General features: G+C 45.1%; 1 protein-coding gene across 4 annotated transcripts; it reads right to left on the minus strand.

Annotated features, from left to right (window-relative positions):
* Positions 1-120: 120 nt before the first annotated feature.
* On the minus strand, positions 121-19102 carry LOC148421698 (axin-1-like). 4 transcript variants are annotated; one of them, XM_088419419.1, is made up of 16 exons: positions 18931-19102; positions 11952-12048; positions 11654-11796; positions 10622-10802; positions 8344-9028; positions 6502-6695; positions 6213-6359; positions 5945-6079; positions 5773-5869; positions 5325-5462; positions 4855-5245; positions 4177-4354; positions 3933-4106; positions 3383-3691; positions 3159-3308; positions 121-3006 (listed from the first exon to the last, which is right to left on the minus strand). In XM_088419419.1, the coding sequence occupies exons 5-16, from the start codon at positions 8956-8958 to the stop codon at positions 2880-2882; spliced, it is 2655 nt and encodes an 884-aa protein (XP_088275545.1). In that variant the 5' UTR covers positions 8959-9028; positions 10622-10802; positions 11654-11796; positions 11952-12048; positions 18931-19102; the 3' UTR covers positions 121-2879. The 4 variants fall into 4 exon arrangements, with proteins under 4 accessions (XP_088275545.1, XP_088275548.1, XP_088275546.1 ...); XM_088419422.1 differs by having other exon boundaries at positions 3933-4103; positions 11654-12048; XM_088419420.1 differs by lacking the exon at positions 10622-10802 and having other exon boundaries at positions 11654-12048.
* Positions 19103-19628: the final 526 nt, after the last annotated feature.

Genomic DNA, 19628 nt, shown 5'->3' on the forward strand with positions numbered 1-19628 from the left:
CGGAAATCAACAAATGAAACGAGAAACATCAGAGCATATATTGAAGGCCACTTTTCTCCAATTACATTACCAGGCATTAAAATGTATTCTTTTGAATTGCATGAATAAATACAAGACAGCTGTTTATTCAACATCTTTATTTATGAAGTACCTTTTTGAAAAGAAATATACAAGTGGAAACCGGCACAGTGACATCTTGCGGTGGCGCGTCTATGAAATGATAATGTACATATATACAGCAGACTGGCTATGACAGCTACAAGTGAGCTTAGCACATCTGAAGCAAAAAAAAAAAAAGAAGCAGTGAAAATAATAAAATCATGATCTTTTTCCTATAAACAAAAATAAAGACAATAAAAGGCACTGTGTTTTTCACAAACAGAAACGAGCAGAACGAGCTGTTAGCTAGCATAACAAAAAAAAAATCCACCGGCAAGGCCTTTGAAAGCAAAGTACAGAACATGCGTGGCGATTATTAAAATTATTATTTTTAATAAACAAATAATTTGTAAAAATTCATAAAGGCATAAGTTGAAGTCAGTTTGGGATCACGGTTTCCTTCGCAGACTTGTTCAGAGGTCCACACATTCAAATGTGCACTTTTTCTTCTTTGTTAAATTCATTCAATGCCAGGAACGTATTTTCACGTTTTTTAAGAGTCTGGACATTCAATCCCGATACCTAAGTATTGAATCGATACTAGTACATTAAGGACATTCATTTCCAGATACTTACGGTAACTGTTAAATCGATACTTAAGTATCGGGGATTGAATGTCCGGACTCTTAAAAAACGGGAAAATATATCCCTGGCAATGAATGAGTAAACACACATGCACACACTTGCATACATTTGATACATGTCAGTATATTAAAAAAAAAAAAAAGAAAAAAGAAAAATACATTCAACTTCCAAAATTCAAAGTTGTTAACTTTCGGACTAATTGCTTCTTTTTTTCCTCCCATGACTTTCCATAATTTCAACTTTTTTTTTTTTTTTCCAATTTATTTTGAGGGCGAGGGAGGGCATTTGTTTTTTCTATCACACCCCAAAAAAATAAATAAATAAAATAAATGCCTGCAAGTTAGCTTATCACCCAATTCGGTCATGAAAACAAATCTCATAGTCTGATGAAAAGCATACAAATTTTTGTCATTACTACTTTGAGCCATAAAAATACATCCATTTTTTTGTAAGCACGTATGTCAAAATGTTGCTACTTTAATTCAGAGACAAATGTAATTGTTATACGAATAAAACTGAGCGTGCATCCTTTTTTTAAAAAATCAATTTATTATTTTTCATATTGTATGCTAAACACGAGTTTGTCCAAATGTAGTTTTTCGCTCAGAAATTCCCTTTTCCAGCTGGTAGGCTTGAAAAATGAAGTGTATTTTTCAAAGTTCAAGTTCCTTTTTTTTTTTTTTCATAATTTTGCTGGTCCTCGTGCAACTGGTTTGTATTAAAATTAGAGGTCGGAGTTGCACAGTAATTGGCATGCTGCATCCGTCATGACAATGACGTACAGCTAAAGTCCAAATAACGGAACAAGATCTGACCTACGGCTACAACGAGACGTGGGATTGGAGTTGACGCTGATCGAAAAAATGTTACTGTTGTTAGAAGCAGAAAGCAACTGGCTGCCATCTACATGATTATCCAACGGAAATGTTGGGGTGCTAGCCTAAGCGCTACTGTTCTTGTTTTTTTTTTGTTAACTCTTTCAGTCCCAAGCGTTATCAGAAAAGGTACCTTCTAGAGTGCCAGGATATTTCGTATTTTCTCTCATCTTTCAAGGCTGACAGAATATTGTGTGCTATGTCGCTGTGAACATGGGTGCTATCATATGAAAGGTTGACTTCCATTCTTCAATTAGAATTGATGTAGGTAATGGTTGTATTGTATGTGTGGAAACGCTGCCATCCAACGGTCAGAGTTATCACTACAGTGCTCAATTGGCTTAATATTAGGTAAGCGCGAGTCAAGCGTGTCAGCTAAAAACGTATTTGACGAGAATTTTATTATTTAAAATGACTATTTTGAAAGATGAACATTCTCATCCGTGGCACTGAAAGAGTTGATTTCTTTCCCCTTAAAATGGGCCCCCCCCCCCCTTTTTTTTTTTACTGGTGTGACAGAGCATGAAAAATACAATATTGCTTAGCTGAAAAGACAAAAATTTGAGTGATGGAAAAAGGCTAACCGTCTTATGAACGGATTTTGGGATTTAACAACATTCTGTGATTCTCTTCTTTGGCTAGATTGGACGACGTTTGCAACAGATTTTTGTAACAATGCGAGAGGGTGTTAAAAACAAGAAAAAAAGTTACAAAAGGTACTGAATGTGGGCAGAGGTGGCAGGAAAGAACGGAATTAGCTAGAAGCGGAGAAAAAAAACAAAAAAACGTACGCGATAATACAACAATTACATGGGGCGATATGTCCAAACTAGGCTGCATTAATAGTACCATACCTTGTACATAAACATTTCAAATAACGATTTAAACACAACAAACAAACAACAAGAAAAAAAACATAGCTTTGGTTGGTAAACACGTTGTGTGGAGAACTGGTCGCGGGTGACTACTGCCCGCCCACGTGACGTCCCGCATACGGAGCCAAGGAGTTGCGCCATTACTTCCTTCCCTTTGATCCGCCCGTCGAGCACCTAAGTGTACGTTTAAGGTTTGAAGGTTTTTCTAGGGTTTCCGTGGTAATGTAGCAGCATCGTTACTAACGGTCCGGCGAGCGAGTGGGAGACGACGTCATCGGCCGCCATTTCGGACAAGGTGACGAATCCTCGCTCCGGACCTCGATATCCCTTCAAGCTCCACGAGCCGCTTCGCCTTCTGCTTATCCCGACTTTGCAAAGGCATTTTTCAATCCACCTTTTCTACCTTGCCGATGATCTTCTCCTCGAAGATGGGCAAGATGGCGTCGTCGTCGCGCACCTCCTCGAACACCACGCCGCAATCAAACTCGTCGCTCACCTTCTTGAAGTAAAACCTGGCGGAAAGGGGCAGAGGCGTGTTGGGAAGAGACTTCATTTTTCAGCCACGAGCAGCATGCTTGAGTAAGCCAAGAAGTCGACGTGTCTTGTTGCATTAGCTGGCGAGCTTGCAGCACGGCGACACAGCCAGTTTCAGCTTTCAGCTCACCTGTAGTAGCCCTTTTTGGTGAGCAGCTCCTTGAACTGGCCCAAGGTCACCACCCGGCCCTTGACGGAGGTCCGGTAAGGGATGGGCTCGCCGCAGAAGTAGTAGGCCACCGTCATGTTCTCGCACACTTGCCGCTTGCCGGACTTGTGCCTTGGCGCGAAAACCCGTCCGAGTTAGTCCCGTGAGCTCACGCAACCGCCGGAGAGCGCCGCCTAGAGGCCCACCTCTGCTTAGCCTGCTGCAGCGCCGCCCTCCGCCTTTCCTCCTCCAATCGCCGCCGGGCCTCCTCCAGCTGCGTGAGCGGGTTGGGGGCAGGGTTGGGCGGCATGGCGGGATCCTGGATGAAGGGGTGGGAGGGCTGCACCTGGGCCGCCACGGCGGAGGGGTGCGCCGCCAGTCCCGGCGACACCGACGAGGGGTTGTTGCGCAGCTGGGCCGACACCCACGGGTGGACGGCTCCGGGGCGCTCCACCGAGGTGGGCCGCGGCGACTCGCTGCTGCCACCTGTCCGCCGGGAGCTGCTGGTGCTGCCGCTACGAAGGGACAAAGACATTATCCGTTTGTCTGCATTATACGGGTGGTCCGCACAAATTCTTGACATGCTATTGTCAGTGTGAGGAAGCATTCTGGATCCTGGTGTGGTATAATAAGAGTTCATAAAAATTCATGCTTTTTAGTATTATTTCAGCTTCTTCTTTTTATTCTTTCTACAGTACTGTAAGCCGGAATTGAGCAGCTTTTTTTTTATCACGGTAATAACGTTTGCAGGCTCACCCATGGGAACTTTTCCTCTGCCTGTCTCCCTCCATCATCCACTGGAGGATCTTCTGGTTCCTCTCCAGATCCTCCATGGGCACCTGAGCGTCCATCCCGCGGCCGCCGTCGTCCCCTTTGCCCGACGCCTCAGACGCTTTCTTGCCTCGCCTCGACAGCGTGCTTCCTTTACTACTGCAAAAGAACCACAAAATGGTCGGAATAACCCAGGAACACATCGCAGTGGGTGGCATGCAGCGCTTACTTGTAGCCCATTCCGTCCAAAGTGCTGGCCCCGGCGCCGTCGGCGTAGTTGCGATTCCTGGCGGCGTACTGGCCGGCCGTCTCGCCGTTCCACAGGAAGTTGGGCTGCGACCTGGAGCCCGCCTCTTCCTGGCCGTCTCGTCCTCGGTGGTGGTACAGCTGCTTGTGGTGATGCATACCTGACAAGACAACGGATTGGCACCTTGTAGGACAATCAAACAAGAAGAACTCAAAACTGTTAGCAAAACCTCAGCACAAAATGTTAAAATACTACAATAATAATAATAATAGTATAGCATCAGAAGAAATAGTGACAAAACATCTTACTATACATTTTGTTAAGCTTTCATCTAATTATCTTGCTTGATGGGGTAGTCTTAGAGATTTCTCTGACAGGTCTAAAATTTAATTTCATTTTCATCTCATATACAAAGAAAATATTAATCTATTTCGAGACAGACATTTTTACCTTAGTAACAGTTTTGCCACTTAAAAAAAAGTGTATTTTTTCAAATATGCGTACTTTTCATCCAATATTTACCATTTTGTTGAACGTTTGTGTGTTCTGAAACAAGCACTTTTTTCCGTAATGTTTCGATCAGTAAACCTGCAGCGGTACGCAATGTTGAGACTTGTGCATATTCTTCAACTACTTCTGTTTCACCCTGCAGCGACTTACCTTTGACCCCGGAAGCAGGCACCGCGTGTCCTCCCGCTCTGTGGAGGGGGTAGTGAGGCGGTCCGATGCCCCCGTCGGGCGACCGCGACGATTTTGGCGGCGTCTGTCGGCCGCCCCCTCCCAAGGCCACGTTGGCGGCGCCCGGCGACTGGCAGCCCGGCGTCTTCATCACCCGCTGCACGTGCTCGTCCAAGATGGACTCCGGATCGTCGTCGTGCGAGTCCCCGATGGCCACCAGGCCGCCATAGGTGACCACCGCGCCCGTGTTGGCGGTGGTCTCAGAGTAATGGGCGCCGTAGAGGGGTGGGAAGGACGAGGGGAGCGGCAGCGAAATGCTGTGCGACGACATGGAGGTGGTGACAGAGACGTCGGCGTCGTCCCCCTCTTCTTCCTGTTTGAGTCAAATGCCGTTGCAAAGCGTATTGAGGTTTATTCCGATTGGCGATAAGTCAAACGGCAACTACGCTCACCTGTCGCACTCTCTTCAGCCTCTCTTCCAGTCGCTCCTCGGCCTCCCGTTCCCGGAGGACCATCTCCAACCTCTTGATGAGCTCGGCCGCAAACCTTTCGGGCTCTACGTGGATGTCTTTTGGCATGCGATACGTGCGCTGCACAAACGCACGGATGAACGACAACATGGTTTACTTTGCTTCTCATATTTTTTTCATTAGCCCGACAGCACTAAGAGAGCGTCCGATACTACGAATCGCTGGGATCAGCCGGATGCCAATATTTGGTGCTCGCCCATTCCTAATGAGCTTTTCTTTCTCATTATGGATGAGAGAAGCCATTTTTACATGTTTCCCAGCCATCTTTTTTGGGGTGCAGAACTGCTGCTCAAGCAGGCCACACCTTGCGTGTTCACTTAATTCTGAACAAAGTTACGACAATCAATAAGAACTGAGAAAATAAACTTACAGGTATATGAGGTAGGGGCACACGTCCGTTAGCTTTGGCACTTTCATGCATCTCTTTGCGATGCTGCTTCCGATATCTGTACGGAGGAATACCATCTCTGCACGCACAAATGAAAGCGTGGTGCTTAACAATCATAAGAAAAAGCGGCGGGAAATAAGTGTCGGGGACTTACACGCTGCTGTCGGTCAGCGACAGCGTGTCAGCGTCGCTCGACATGCTCTGCTGCTCGCTGTCGTTGGCACTAGTGGCGGGGGCACGGGCGTAACCCATATTGGCGTAGTATGGGTTTGCTGGCTCTCTCCAAGGCCTGACACACAAGCATCATTACTGTTGTTGCTATTGTTGTTATTACGATTGCGCTATTAAAGACATGTACAATGAATGCTATAAAAATTCGTTGTCGACTGAAAATGATGTCACGTCCTCCCGCTGAGTCCCACCTGTACTCCCTGGCGTCTTGCCGCCGCCTGCTGGTGGAGGTCCTCTGCGGTACAGTGTGCATGAGCAGGCTGTGGGTCAGCCTTCCCGCTGGCGTGTCCCCACAATCCTCCTTCTCTTGCTCAGATTCCCTCTGCCCACCTCCACACCTCAAAAAAAAAAAAAAAAAAAAAAAATCACAATTTAAAACCAGGAGTCTTAAGTTCACAATTTTGCTATAAGAGCCCAAGAAACAGTCCTTTTAAAAGAAACGTTGTAGTTCCGAGCGCCAAAGGTGAAAACATGTCTTACCTCCACTCCTCGTCTTCGGTCAGCGTGGGCAAGCAGCCCGAAACGGGCTTGGCGAGCCCCGATGACGGACTCTGGTCACTGGGGTTAAGCTTGGGGCTCTCGCCACCCGTGCGCGTGTACTCCAAGTACAGGTCTGACTTAAGGAACAGAGGGTAGGTGTTCTCCTCCATCGTGGCCTGGATCTCCGTTTGAGCCTGCGAAACAACCGGTAAGATCATTGTAAGTATATATCAGTCATCTAAAGAAAGCTTCATCGGCTTTCCTCATAAAAGTGCCACTCGAAGTTTCGGTAAGTGTAAAGAAGTACTGGATGCAAACGAGGGTAATAAGTGATGTGCTTAACAAATCCAAACCCAGTATCACTTGTCATGATTTGTTGACGTCAAAGGATAACAGCGAAATTATTTTTAATGCCGCCATAGGATGGCGGCCAAGAAATGATTAAATAAATAAACAAACAGGCACGTATGCCAAACCAAATCATTTGAGCTCCATTTTCTTTTAAGGAGACTGGAATCAAATTGCAAGCGGGGATTTTGGGCCTTTAATTAATGTTCACCGCACCATACTTGAAGTCTAATTAGGGGTTTTTCCTGCATATGGAATTTAGAGGTGGTGCCTCGTGAAATGGAAATGACCAGGAAGGGCGAGTATTTAGGACAGAACATTGAAGCCAAACCTGACATATTCTATTGAGAAGTAGTATTGTCATATTAATGTGCGCGCCAAAGACACTGTGATAAACTGTTACTTTTTTTTTTTGTATCCCAGCAGATTTACCCCAAAACAAAAGTGACACCCTGCTTCATTGGCTGGACAAATTTACCTGGCTCGGGAAAAAACAAAACAAAACAAACAAACAAAAAAAAACATGCTTTGCAACTGATATCAGATACATAGTGGCCTCATGCAGCAGTCACTTTTTGCTGCTCTTGTGAGACAGATGTCCTGATATAATGCCTATTCAGAACAATTAAGAAAAAACTAAAATGTGTTGAAAGAAGGTACTTCACAAAATCAATGTTAACTAATATTTAGGTTGTTGTTTTTTTTTTAACTCTTTAGGACAGGGGTCGGCAAGCCACAGCTCCAGAGCACTATGCAGGTCTTTAGCGCTGCCAAGAGGCTCTCTGAAGCTTTCACAAAAATGTATGAAGTGTTAAGAAAAAATATATTCACCCCACATTTTTTTTTTTTTATATGGGGTGAATATATTTTTTCTTAACATTTTCAAAAGCTGTTAAAATGAGTAATTATTCAATTTCAACACTTCTGTCTACATAGATTTGTTTTTTCAGCTCGGTGTGTATGACAAGCAGATGAGGTCAAACAACGCTAATTTGCTTTTGTTTTGAGTTGCGCCGTACGCCTTTAGAATGACGACTTTTACGCCTAGCGGTGTAACATGTACCAAAATACAGTATGTTGTAGATGATTCAAAGTACTTGTTTTGCCCAGAAAACAGCTTTGCTTATTTTGGTATTTTCTCAGCCAGGTGTATGATATGGATGACGATGACTTGAAATGGATTTCTTTTCACGGTTGTACATATTCAAGAGTTAGCATGTTGAATTTCTTGATCTCTTAGCACCAGATTAATTTGTAGCTGTTTCCAAATGTCAGACTGGCACTGTACTTTGCTCGACCACATAAAAGTTATTGTGCTACTACTGGGGGTGCAAGATACACAACGGTCATAATGGTACCGCCACAATCTCAGCATTGGCCAGAAACCCCCCTCGGATCTTTTACTTCTGCCGAAGCGAAAGGACCAGGACTCCAATAATGTTCCGGCTGAGCAGATCAACATTTATCGTTGCAACATTAGTGTGAAAAACGTACCTGTTCAAACATGGCGAGGTCAGGATGCGGCCTCCCTACGCAGTCTCTTATGAAGCTTTTGGTGGCCGGCTTGATCTGCCGGGAAACGATGCCGCCGCCATCCACAATGTACTTCCTGTAAATGGCCTTGGCTAGCTTGGCTCGCTTCTCCGGGCTCGTCTTGCGGAATCCCGAGCACGCGAACCAAAAGTCCAGCAAGTCGGCGCAGCCTTCCTGGCACAGGAAGTTGCGGAACAGCTGGATGCCCTCCTGGTCGTCCAGCAGAGAATGGAGGGACTCGGCCCACTTCAGGTAAGGTGGCGTGGGGGAGGCAGAGCCCTCCGGTTCATAGCCCAGGTCCAGGTCGGGCCGGCGGGGCGTCGCGGACGACGACGACGAGGGCGCGTAGCCGGAGGAGTCGGCCGCCTTGGCGGACAGCGAGAGCGGGAAGCCGGGAGTTTGCGAGACCGCGCGGGCGGTCGCCGACTGCGCGGGCGGCTCCACGTCGGAGCCCTCCTCGCCGGGGACCGGCGGTCGCGGCGCATCCTCCGTGAAATGCGCCAGGCCGCTCAGCGGGGCCGCCACCCCTCCGCCGCCCCGGAAGCCGATCCCGTGTAAGTCTCTGACAACGCTCATGTCTCTGGTTGCGCACAGCAGAGGTCACACTTGCCCCCGTAGCGATGATTTTGTAGACAAACAATTCACCCTGCAAAAAGGGAGACAAGAATAGCGGTTGGTGTCACAAAGGAAATCATTTGGGGGCGGGTGTCAAATCTATTATTACGGCGGGACCCTTCGGAGAGGACATTATTAACCATCCTGTTCTGCGGTGGGTCTAACAATGGCATTTTTTAGAATGCGACCTAAAAAAGCGTCATAATGAGAGGACATTTTGCAACTTTCACACCTGCCGTAATGTCAATTGGTCAACCCGCACAAAACTTGTTTGGACCTTGCTTAGTACGACCCGCCATGTTGGCTCTTATTGTCCATTAATTCCCACACTTTCAACCATGAATTTTATCAACTCAAATGCCTTTATACTGCGCTATCTTTAGTTCTTCTTTCGTCGACCTAACAACTTATAAAGTGCATGTTAATTCTCCATGACGACGTATGTTTGTGAGCCAAGTGAAACCACACATCAATGAGATCATTATTAAGGGTTGTCTGTTTCAATTTTTGGCACGGATAACAGCCTTTTGGAAATAGGACAAACTAAGAAAGTTGACAGTTATCTTGAGTCGACAAAAAGGGTCAGAGCAAAAAAAATCGATTCCAATACTCTTAAAATGAGGACGTCGACCAATTACGTGATGCATTTTTCTTTCTTTTTTTAATATTTCACCAAAGGAAACGAGAATCCTCTGTTTGATAACGCTGGTCTCTTGTAAATCATTTGATCTAAGTAATACTACACGCAAACCTACAAATACGACTCAAATGAAAACAAAACCAACACACAGTATTTCGGCGAATGAGAACATTGAGATAATGCTGTTTAGTCCGAACCCCGTTTCGGATTTTAAAAGCGCACAGAGAATTAATGCTTTTATTTAAGACTAACCATGCAGATGGTTACATTTCTCTGAAACACAAACACAGTGTCTGGAATTAATACAAGAATAGCCGGAATGGTAACCGTGTTAAGCAAACAATAGCACGGTTGCATTTGATCCAGTGGTGACAGTTAGCAAAAGTTTTTGGCCGTCTGAGTTCGAACATTGAGCAACAGATAAAAGTCAACCAAAAAAATCCACTTTTCTACTAAGTGCTAACCTGTTGAAACGAGCAAAACCATTGCGAGAATAAGTTAGGCGAATTTGCTAACAGGCTAGTGCTAGTTAGCAAGCGAGCTAGGTGGCTAACTAGCCTTGAAGCTGTGCCCACCAACAGTGTGCCAAGGCTTTGAAGTGAGAATCTCATTCATCTTGGGCCTTGCGAGAGGGGCGGCGTGTGTGTGAGTGGGGGATGGGGGGACTACCGCAACAAACTCCACAACTACATAAAACGGCCTGAAGCAGAAGCGAAAACCAAGCACCCCCCTCCTCCGCCACCAAACCTGACGCCACTTTCGCGGCCGCTCATTTTAATCGAGAGAAAAAAAAATCTTCAGAAAAGTGCTCAAACTCGCTCGCGATGCTAACAAAAACAAACAGGGGAGGGGGGGAGCGGAGCGGCACGTTTTCCACTCAGGCTGCTAGCCCGTTAGCCACTTTAGCACGCTAGTTAGCATTAGCCCCCCCCTTTCCACACATACACACTGTTTTTCCGCTTTACACGCCAAAAAAAGTCTTACCGTCTCTGAGAGGCCGTTCCCCGTGTCGCGCCGCATTGGGGATACTGGCACCGAGTGTGTACTTCGCAAGGCGGCATAAGGAAAGCTTCGTTGGCGTCAGTAAGGGGATAAGAAAAAAGAAATGAAGCCGACGTCTTTGGCCCCCCCCAACTCCTCTCAACTCCCCATGGTGGCCCAGAGGCTGATGTGTGTGAGAGAGAGAGAGAGAGAGAGAGCGAGAGAGAGAGAGAGAGAGAGAGAGAGAGAGAGAGCGGGAGGGTGATTCAATACCAAAAAGGTATTTTTATGTTTTTCAACAGTCCAGACAGTCAATTCCAGATAGTTTTTTTCCAAAAAGTTAGAGTAAAGACGTGTCTTAAAGTGGCTGGAAGTTATATAAGAGAAAATCATTAGGCAAGGTCGAATTTTTATACAGAATCCTTGGTTGAAGGATTGGTTGGTTGAATTTTACATACAGTATATCATAAATTTGAGACTTTAAAGCGCATTAGACTATAAAACAGAAAATCAGATTTTGTCATTTATAGGCCGCACTGAATTTTGAATACGTTAGATTTCATAAATGTGAAACTTTTCCACCTGCTTGGTTACGGCAACATCATGCCATCAACACAGACTGTACGCATCTTCACGTTTAGTAATAAGAGCAATCCCAATACATTTTCAACATAATGACACACTTGGATTGTTAGAATACTACACCAATATAACAGTAACACGTTTGATTGTTTACTACTGGAAAGTGCCGTCTGGTGGCGAGGCAAATAGCAGTACAAAATCAAAATTGATTCTTCAATAGTGTCTTGTTTCCCTTTGTTCATCCTTTGAGACATTGCCACCTAGTGGCTAAAAAAAAAAAAAAAAAACTGCCGGTACTGCAACTGGTGACTACACCCCGGACAGTGTCATCAGTACACATTTCAATTCAACAATGTGCCAAATAGGGCATGTGTTCCGACTCAAATACTTTTTTGTGTGTGTGTGTGTGTGTGTGTGTGGGTTTGTTGCAAACGGAGAAAAAAACGTTCTTACCCGCAGTGTGGCATCCCCCATCAGTTCAGCGGGGCTGGTTTCCACTTCTGCACCCCTGTCGGGAGCGAGCGAGCGCGCCGCCCTTCAGCGTCCTCATTCCAGCTGTCAGTCAGTCAATCGGGAGGAGCACCTGCCCACCCAACCTCCATTGGTCGAGCGAGAGGCGGGGAGAGAGAGAGAAAGAGAGAGAGGGTGCTGCTAGAGAGACATTTGCCCCTAAAGCACGTATTATGCTGCAATGCTTTTTTGTGCGCGTGTGAGAGATACATTCGCAAAGATTTTGAAGGAAATGGCTCACCATCACGTCTCCACAGTCAGGTGGGGTCCACCCACTTGCACAGGTCCCATCCCGGGCCGACGATTGGTGCCGCTGCACCATGGTGACCCAGCGTAGCCTATGGGAAAGGAGGTGATGTTTACCCATTTGCGCAAACGTCAACCGGGCCTCGCGCCCGACATAAATATCATCTTAATGTCCCTGGGCGTCAGCAAGGACGGATTCAAACGTTGACTTAGTCTGCTAGTTCTTTTCTTGAAACCAGGATGGTAGCAACCTTTGTTAGCAACCGCTAAGGGGTAAAATGACGAACGGAGGACGTAAACAGGAAATGCAGCGGGTGTTTGAAAATAAGATAACGCGGGTAAGTAAACCATACAATACTGGAGCGCTTGAAGAATTCTTAACAGAATGAATCTCATCTTAATGTCGCCGTTTGCGAACACGGAAGGATTCAGCCGTCGGTTCGGTCTGCTTGCTTCTCTTAATGAAAATAATGTGGCGCAACCTCGGTCAACAAAAGCTTTTTTCGGAGTGTTTGCGGCTCCCAGTGTTGGTAGTTACTAACAATTTTACTGATTACTTTTGGTCATCATGTACTAAGGTATTGAACTAACTAGTAATGTAACTGATTAGGTACTTAACTTCTCAATTACGAAAGTAATTGATCACTTCAGGTTACTAAAGTCATAAAATGATCCATTACTTCAGATGCTGAATTAATAATCAATTACTTCAGGTACACATTTATTGATTACCTTGGGTCATTAGAGTAATCTATAACTTTACGGATGCACTAAATTGATGATGTAATTAAGTACTAATGTAATTGATTGGGTATTTAACTACTCAATTCCTAATTCCTAAATCCAAGTAATTGATCACTTTAACGTAATAAAGTTATGAATGACCTTAGATGCTAAATTACTACAGTAAGTAATCACATTAGGTAATGAAATAAAAAATCTATCGATTAGGTTATTAAGTACTGAAGTAATTTATACCTGTATGCATGTACTAAAGTGCCTCATGTAATTGAGTACTAATGTAACTGATTAGGTATTTAAGTATTGAATAACTAAAGTAATTGATCACTTTAGCTTGCTAAAGTAATCATATAAATACTTTAGATGCTGAATTACTAAATCGATTACTTTATTACTAAAATACTCAAAGTAATTGAATACTTTAGTTTCCCATTTGGTTACTACGTGCAATTTTGTTAGATTCTTTCGCCAAACAATTGGAAAAACACGGAAAGAAAAAAGACAACTGGAATTGAATGTCTGGGCTGGCTCATAAAAACGTAAAAACACGTCTTTGGGATCGAATGAGTTCATGGGGGACCCGGATGCAGATTTTGATCCAAACGTGTCAACCAGTGTCCTCAGTTATATTCCGGGGCCGCTTTGCTCCATCCGGCATGCGTTGCATTCAATCGGCCGAGCTGGCGTCCAAGGAAATCTCAAATCTCCGCAGCGTCCGGTGAAATCTCAAACGGACGCATTCCCAAGCCAAACGTGGAAGCGTATTCACCTCGCCGCGCTAGCGGCGTTGTTATTGTTTGCGGCAGTTGCCCCCGGAGACGAGAGAGTGAGAGAGACAAAGACGGAATACCGAGGAGGTTGAACTTGACCTTTCTGATGTCTTGTTGGGGCCATGTTGCTACTTATGAATCTATAATGAGCCTCTGGCGCGCGGGCGTGCGCTCGTCTAAGCTCCCGGCTGAAGAAAGGTCATCGCGCGAGGGGGCTTTAACACACCTGCCATCCGCCCGTCCACCTACAGGAGCGACCACCTCTACCTTGACTCTACAACGCCAATAATATTAACGCTCGTCTAAAAGTCCGGCGTCCCTGAACACACCTTCTAAAGTCATCAGAAGATCCCTGCGGATTTGCAAATTCCTTTCATCCTTCAGGCATATTTTCACATTTTTGCATGAACTTTTTCCTCTGAGGGAAAAGGTAAGGGCAACAGATTTTGAACGCATTTCTCATGCTGTCTAACGTCACATCCTTTTATTATATTCGGTAGATGCCGGGGGCCATAAATTGTGGACGGCAGGCCGCCAATGGCCCGCGGGCCATCGTTTGGACACCGCAGGTCAAGTACCGTAATTCAATCTCGGGTTCTTATTTATATGTTTCTGCTTTGGGTACTTTTGAGTAATTGAATACTTAGGTAATCTATTACTTAAAAACTTGAGACCCGACCTGATTAATTACCAATTAAGTGACAAAGGAAAAATCGATGACTTCAGAGAATTATGTACTGCAGTAAATGATTGCTTTCAGAAATTGAGTACTGAGGTCATCAACAGCTTAAGTACTACAGGACCTCAAGTAATCGAATTATTCCATCCAAGCAAATACCAAAGTAAAGTAGGTCAGTACCCAAAATGATTCATTTAATTGTTTATTTAATTAGTTTAGTAGCTAATTACTTAAAGTAATCAACTGTAAAGTGATTGTAAACTGTAAACTTAAAGTTACTTAAACTAACCGATTACCGTGAATTGGTTTTTGAGTTTTTCCTTGCCCATCTATATCAGGGCTATATAAATAAATGTGACTGGAATTGAAACGTCACTATCGAAGTAGCTGAAGTAATTGAGTACTAGAGTACTCAATTACTGAATGCAACCATTCACTTTAGTACATGATTACCTGAAAATTTTTTGGTCACCTATTTATCTATAGAAATTGATCAAATCCTGCAAGAATGATGTGAAAGAAAGCATTTCACATGAAAGGAAAAGCCTTTAAAAAGCACCAGGGAGCTGAAATTTCACCCAGATGGCGAGAACGTGAGAAGTTGAAAACGGCATGACCACTTAGTTGTCACACTAGCATGGCGACATGTAAAATGTCAACATGATATGACTGCTATCAGGGGGGTGTCAGCCCTAGGCTCAAATACTGCAAGAATGATGTGGAAGAAGGCGTTTCACATCAGAGGCATTTTACATCAAAGGGTCAGCAGTAAAAGACACAAGGGAGCAGAAATTTCACCCAGATGGTAAGAAAATGTCAAAGTTCAAAATGGCATGACCGCTTGGTAATCACACTAGCAGGAGCGTGCCATCCCTTGGTTAAAATACCGTAAGAATGATGCGGAAGAAGGGGAAAGCATCGGAAGGAGGGAGCCGAGGAGCTGAAATTTCACCGTAGTGTTGGCAACTGCTCAAAGTTCAACAAGGCACGACCACTTAGTTATCACACCAACAGGGATGTGCCATCCCTTGGCTAAAATACTGCCAGAAGGATGTGGAAGAAAATGACCCAAAAAAGCACACGAGGGAGCTGAAATTTGACTGAGGTGTTGACAACAAGTCAAAGTTCAACGTGGCACTACCACTTAGTTATCACACCATAAAATACTGCGCTAATGACGTGGAGGAAATGGACTCAAAAATGGTCAAAAGTGCACCATGTTATGTACATACAGTACATGCATCTGCAGATAGCTTTTCGCCCCATTGCATCTGTGTGTGTTTTTTTGTTTGTTTGTTTTCTTGCATAAAAGATGATGTTATGCGCTCTACCAAAACCACCTTCGCGATCGACCGCAATCAACGCATTGAGCGCGGGAGGATTTTTTTCCAAATCTTCCTCGAGGGCTCCTGACAGAAATTTTAGATCTAGCCACTCCCCCGATTTTTTTTTTTTTTTTTTGGTCAGGAGGGCCCTTTTACGAACCTAATTGACGGACGAGCCATCCGAGACGCGTCGGCTTCGCGCGGTGGGCGACGCGGGTCTGCGAGCCTTCACTGCTTTTAGCAGTGACAAGCATGCGAGCGCGTCTGCCACTTCCAATGAAGATAAAATGAGGGAGCGGGACGTCTGGCATTGAGCGGAAAGCGAGGAGACGGCCGCTTTTTTTGTCCGGGCTGGAATCGGGGCGGGGGTCTTTTGTTCCAGCTGCCACCGCGGATTTAGGCGTCTGTACGGAGGGCCTGTCACAAACAGGCTTATGGCTTCGGGGCCCCCCCGCGCTACAAAGAGCCATTTAGATAGAAGTGGCCCCTAGTCAAATCTTCATTATACGCCGCTTAAAAGGAGCAACGTGGCGCTGGCTCTTTGATGATGAATCGGAGACAAGCGCTTGACCAAACAGGAGGAGCCGGCGCCCGACCCGCTCCGGCTCATGGCCGTTTTGGACGCGGGATTTCTCCGCCAACTGAGTCCAAACGTCTTCTGGTGGGAATCCGTTGCCTCACGCGAATGAAGACGCGCTCAATCCGTTGGACTCCGGACGCATATTTCTTTTGGAGATATTCCGTCGCAGCTACTCATTCGGATGAAATGAAAATTACGTATTAAAGGAATCGATTACTCGAGGTCATTCGGCTCCCGAAGAATCGATTACTTCAACTACCTAAGTCATAAATCGACAGATGACTTTAGCTCGCTAAGTACGAAAGTCATTGAGAACTACGTATGCGCTAAAGTATTTGATTACTTTATATCATGAGGTACTAATGTAACTGATTAGGTATTTAAGTACTCGATCACTAAAGTAATCGATCACTTTAGGTTAGTAATGTCATCAAATAATCGATGATTGTAAATGATCAAACTAATAAATCAGCAAGGGTGTTTTAAGTAACACTTTTATTGATTACACAAATCAATAACTACGTACATACTAAAGTACTTCATGACCTTATTAAATTAAGTGCTAATATAACAGATTCGATATTAAAGTACTCGATGCCTAAAGTCATTGATCACTTTAGGTTAGTCATGTCATCAAATAATCAATGACCTTAGATTGTAAATGATCAAACTAATAAATCACTAAGGGTGTTTTATTGATTACGAAAAGCGATAACTATGTACATACGAAAGCATTTCATTACCTTATTTAATTAAGTACTTACTGTATATAACAGATTAGGTATTAAAGTACTCTATGACTAAATAATTGATTCTTTTAGGTTATTAAAGTAATAAAAAACTATTGCTAAAGTAGTTAATCGCTTAAGGTAAATAAGTTACAAATGTATTGATTACTTCAAGAACTGAAGTTAACTTTATGTATGTACAAACTAAAACAATTGATGACTCGATGTAATTATGTCCTAATGTATCTTAGGTCCTTAACTACAACTTAAAATGAAAGTAAAATTTGGGATTTTATTGCGAACAAAGCCCATGAGATGACGCCATATTTTGTTCACCAAGATAAAATGCCATGAACTCATTCAATCCCAAAGACGTATTTACACGTTTTGACTATCCAGTTCAAACCCAGATAGTAATTTTTGTTTTTTTGGTATTAGTGTCAAAGGAGGTCTCTTTTTTTTTTTTTTTTTGTATTAACCAATAATTAAAAACTGTATTTTTTGGACAATAAACCTGACTATAATCCAGACTATATAAAAAGACTATAATCCCTCCATTTTCCACAAATATATTAGTGCTAAACATGCAGGCATGTTCAGTCTTAGGATAGGATACTGCTGTTAGCAGGTTCAAATCAAAACAAAACAAAAAAAACTTGCATATACCATCATTCTGCAGAAATATCCGATGTCACAACCTGCCCCATGCGGTTTATCGTGACAAAAAGTCTTTTTTGCCCCATGTTGGTGGCTACATTTCATATACTGGTCCGGCAAAAAATGTGGTAGATAAAATACCTGTATGTACTTAATTGAATGTCTGAGACTCTTGAAAGATACGCAAAAACACATCTCAGGGATCCAACGACTAAACTCATTCGGTGCCGTGGACGAGAATGTTCGTCTCGTAAAATCCTTGTGTGCCAGTGACAAGAATTCTTATCGCCTATGTTTTTTTTTGAATGAATGAATGAATGAATAGATGACAGTTGTGGCCAGCGCTCCCCTTAATAATATGCCAAGCCTAGCACTATTTCTATACGTACGCAAACTGTTTTTTTTGCCATCCAAAAAACATTTCCACTGTTTTTGTTCATGTTTTTGTCTAAGTCACGACTGTGCAGAAAAAAAAGTTCATATTCTTCTTTCGTCCAAAATAGCCCGATGTGACTATTTTCAAATTCCTAAAGGACGGATTGAGATAGAAACGGATTTTCTTTCTGCACGGTACCCCCGATTTCTGCACGGTCACGCGACAGATTCTTCTGTCGGCCTTGAAAGATGCGTCGAAATGCCGGAAACGGGCGGGCCCTTCTCGGAGACCGCCCGGCACCGAAAGGGTTCATATTAGCGGCACGAAGCCATCGAGTCATTTCAATTATTTTGACGGCGCGGATCGATTTGCGGTCGATTTGCGCGATGCAGCGATCGGTCACCGGCGCCGACGGCCAAGTAGAAAAAGGCCGGCCGGCCGGCCGGCCGACCATCCGTCCGCGCATCTCCCCGCGTCGGCGGGCCGACCTTTCCCAGCCGCGGTCGTGTCGGTTCGCCAGTTGTCAGCAAATCTGCCACGGCGTCCCGCTGACGTGCATTGTGACGCCGCTGAATACTCCTGGGCCGCCAGTATGGCCTTCGCCAATGCTGGATTAGCCACACCGGATTAGCCCACCGCCCTCCTGCTGCTTATTCAAATATTGTTTCACGTATTGTCATCATCCGTGGAGGAAATATGCTTAGGAAAAGAAAAAAAAAATAGAAAACGAGAAAAAAAAGGCCGTTTTCCAAGCCGTTTCCGAGGGGGTCGGGAAGGACGGGACGGCGGAGCGCCGGCGCCCGTCCGCCTCCGCCGCCCGACGAAGACGGCCAACCCAAAAGCATAAAAGCGAGCCTTGATCTTCGCTAACATGGCGTTCGTCTGTCTTTTTTTTTTCTCCTCTCTCTCCCCCCTTCTCTCTCCTTCAAGCCTCTCGCACATACACTTGGGAGTCAAGGCAATTGATGTGCTGCCTTTGATGGCCAAGAGAGGCCTATATTAGTGGCCGAAAAGGAGCCCCGGATGAAAGGGGCCAAAAAAGAAAAGAAAATGGACGCACGGACGGGAAAAATATGAGAAAAGACGGGAGATGGCGGCCGTCGGCGAAGAAGGCTTACCGTGCGAGCCCGACGGCGGCGGCGGCGGCGGCGGCGACGCTCGGCCTCGCTCGGGCCGGCGGCGACGGGGCGGCCGGACGGGGACGCGGACCCCGGGCCCGAATTTCGGGGGGACGTCCCGCCGACGGACGCTGTCGCCATCTTTGTCCCGTTGTTGTCTCGGACGCGGCTCTCCTCCTCCTCTTCCTCGGCATCTTCATCCCTCCCCTTTCCTGGGCTTTGATCGCGCCTCGCTCCCCTCCCTCGCCGTGACATCATCACGCAGAGCATCAAAGGGGGCTTCTGGGGCCGGACGGACCCCGGCTGGAAATATGGAGCAGAAGGAGAGCTGGGACCGCAAGGCCCCCGCCCCCACCGACACCCTTTCCACGGGCGTACCCCAAGGCGCCCTGCTGGGACCCTTGATGATTTAAAAAAAAAAAAAAAAAAATCCTTCCTCGCCACTCGAGTGACGCTCACCTCCGTCCATCCCCGGATGATAGCCACACCCACCTCCCGTCTGGAATCCGGCGAGTGGGTACCAATGTCCAAGTCCTTTTGGGCACCCCTCTGTGTGTGTGCGCGCCACAGGAACGTCAGAATCTGACAATATGGGGAAGTTATTTTTAATAAGTTTACTTAAAGTTAATCACTTGAATCTTAGGAGAAAAAATGTGTTTATTATTTGAATTGATAAAGCCATCTAATAAAAAAATCAT

Source organism: Hippichthys cyanospilos, chromosome 7 (genome assembly GCF_059441005.1).
Source record: "Hippichthys cyanospilos isolate Australia breed blue-spotted pipefish chromosome 7, RoL_Hcya_1.0, whole genome shotgun sequence".
NCBI lineage: Eukaryota > Metazoa > Chordata > Actinopteri > Syngnathiformes > Syngnathidae > Hippichthys > Hippichthys cyanospilos.